This window comes from Bidens hawaiensis, unplaced genomic scaffold (assembly GCF_021521415.1).
Source record: "Bidens hawaiensis isolate Kalapana, Puna unplaced genomic scaffold, B.hawaiensis_p1.1 tig00023792_1, whole genome shotgun sequence".
NCBI lineage: Eukaryota > Viridiplantae > Streptophyta > Magnoliopsida > Asterales > Asteraceae > Bidens > Bidens hawaiensis.
Window position 1 is genome coordinate 281,743 of NW_027493736.1, and position 2,947 is coordinate 284,689.

At 34.3% G+C, this 2,947-nt stretch overlaps 1 protein-coding gene across 1 annotated transcript; it reads right to left on the reverse strand.

Annotated features, from left to right (window-relative positions):
* Nucleotides 1-302: 302 nt before the first annotated feature.
* On the reverse strand, nt 303-1,570 carry LOC143568039 (FBD-associated F-box protein At1g60410-like). The gene is made up of 2 exons (XM_077054288.1): nt 997-1,570; nt 303-898 (listed from the first exon to the last, which is right to left on the reverse strand). The coding sequence occupies exons 1-2, from the start codon at nt 1,568-1,570 to the stop codon at nt 303-305; spliced, it is 1,170 nt and encodes a 389-aa protein (XP_076910403.1).
* Nucleotides 1,571-2,947: the final 1,377 nt, after the last annotated feature.

Consider the following 2,947-nt stretch of genomic DNA (forward strand, 5'->3'; position numbering starts at 1 on the left):
TGTTTTCTATCAATACAATTTACAACATAAATGTGGTGTTCCTTTTTGTTACCTTTCTTTCAACTTTAAATTATCTATTTTAGGGCATATTTTATGAAAAAAATAATAAAAAAAAGTTTTGAATAATTGATCCTGACTTAATATCACATAACACAACAACAAGGAAATAGATATCATGTAACAATTATGATATATAAATATTAACAGTAGTAAAAGAAATAACTTCCATTAAAGTGCAATAGTAAAGTTCACGTTTTACAAATTAATATCTCTAGCTAGTTCAACCATGGACTGTTTGCTAATCACAGTATAATTGTATTGAACAGCTCGCAACCACCTTTATGCGCGTTTGAACATGGAGAATGCAGAGATTGTGCATTCTGATCACCAGGATATCTCATAGTGCACTTGGCTCCAGGTGACTTGCGTAACAAGTAACGTTTCACATCGAAAACATATCTAAAAGCTTCACCGAACGTCCTGCAGTTGCCTTCAAACAAATTCTGCTGATAAAATAAACTAAAATCCACCCCAAAAGTCTTCAAATCCCGAAAGGGTGAACATCGATTCTCCAACTCTTCTAGAAACAACGAGAGCAGATGAACGACAGACGAGTAAATGGTAAGAGATTTCACGTTACATAAAACAATAAACATTATCATAAGATCATCAAACAATGTCCTCTCTTCAAGTTTCTTGCAAAATCCATTGTACTCGATAATCGCTGTTTCAAGAACAGGAAGACCGAGTGTAATTTCAAACCGTGGGAAGTTATTCCCACGAAACTCAAAGTATTCAAGGTTTGGAGTGGTGAGATTACATCGGTTGACATATTTACTGTAGTACACAATTGTTAACTCCAATAGACACGGAGCGTGTACCTTCAAAGTGTTTCCATCTGTTTGAAGATGACAACAAACCAATTTTAACTTCTTTAACGCGGGAAACCCTGAAAACGGATCAAGATCCGTAATAATCACCCTTTTGAGATGCAACTTGCAAGATTCTTGAATGATCTGGAACTCGACCCCAAAAACGAGCAACACATGGGTTCGAGGCTGTCAAGCTTCAAACTTTTTAACGAATCCCACGAAGCAAGCGACATGTTCGGCCAATTCGTGTCTTTTCTAGCCCAGATAATATTTGCATCGAGTTCTTCAACACCTTCCTTAACCGCGTAATCGAAAACCTTGTTCAAGATCTTGGCGCTGCATTTTCCACGGCGTGTGAAGCTTAGTTTAACCAACTGAGCCGACCGACGAGCAGATAACGCAGAGTAAACGAACTTATCGAATTCATTGAGTCTTTTAAAACTATAGGAACTGAAGTTGAGAACAGGAACATAAGTCCATTTAGAGGACCATGTTTTCGACAACAACGAGGTTTTAAACGCGTGTTCGGTATTAAGAGACGAAAGGATTCGAAACTGTAGGTCTTCTGGTAATGCCGTAAGCCTATCCGCCATTGTTGTGTTGGTTTCTTGTTGTTGTTCATGTAATCTTTTCACCGAGGTTTCGGTTTCGGTTTCGGTTTCGGTTTCTTGTTCTTCACGTAATCTTTTGATCGCCATTATTGTATGTAGTGTTCTTAAAATATGTGATCAAGATCGCTAGTTGGAGATGAAGATTATATATTGATTTGTTTGACGGTGTATTTTTAACTTACCATATATATGTCTAGTTGTATATTAGTTAGGTAATTTAAATTTATTACAACTTACCGACTTACCGTGTATATTTTTATTATATGATTTTATTTATGTAAATCATAAAGTAACAAAATATTTTCAAAATTCAAAATATGAATATTAATAATATTTAAAAAAATATATATAGAACACATATGAATCATCTAATATTATTATTATTTAACCATATGTTTGATATTAAATAGACTAGATATATTTTGAGGTTGTGAATTTTTTTCTCACAGGCTAGATTGCCGTTGTCCAATGAATCTTTTAACGGGTATTGAAACCGATAAAACCTTCTTTCAAAAGGTATCTACATTATTGCATAAGTGGCGGTTCTGCACCCGCTACTTTTTTCGGGTTTTGGGTTTTTTGGGTCGGGTTCTTCGGGTTTCATAGTTTTAAATCTTGACCTGAAACCCAACCCGAATCTCTTACGGGTATTTCGGGTTCAAGTAATTAGGGTTCAAGTTTTTTCAGGTTGGGTTAATCGGGTTTCGAGTATTCTATAAAACAAAACAAAAAACAAAAAAATTTAAAAAACTACAATGCTAAAATTAAAACATATTATTCTTAGCTCGTAAGCAAATAATCAAATAATAAACCAACATAACTTGATAAAATAATCCAAAAGAAGAGTAAAACTAACTCGAACCATTCTTTAATCGGGTGTGATTTGGTTGTTCGATTGCGGTTGATATTAGTAATAAATGGAAAACATAAATTAACAATAAATAATCGATCTATAATAGTTGTAATGACACCAATTGATTAGGATCAAATTTTGAAAACGTTGGTGGCTAACACTTAGCCTATTATACCTAAAAGTATATTTAATTTCAAACTAAAAGTTTAATCGGGTTATTCGGGTTGACTTAAAACTTACAAATCAAACCCGAGAATCAACCCGAATTACTTTTGTTCGGGTTTTTCGGGTCGTGTTAGGGTTCGAGTACGTGTTTTCTCGGGTTGGGTTTCAGGTTTCGGATAAAAGCGACAGCCCTATCAAAAGGTGTCCCGTCCCATTAGATATGTATAAAATATCAGTTTAACATGTGATCAAAGTCATTCCTTCTTTACTTAATAAGCTGATAAAGGAACACATCACTACTACTACACGTTATGGATATATATGATATCTACATGTATACAAAGTATACTTGTTTCTTTCATCTGCAGATGAGTTAATCGTTGAAGTTTGAGTATGTGGAATAACGGTTTTTTTTTTTCAATTACGGTTTCTACCTTGACAAGTTG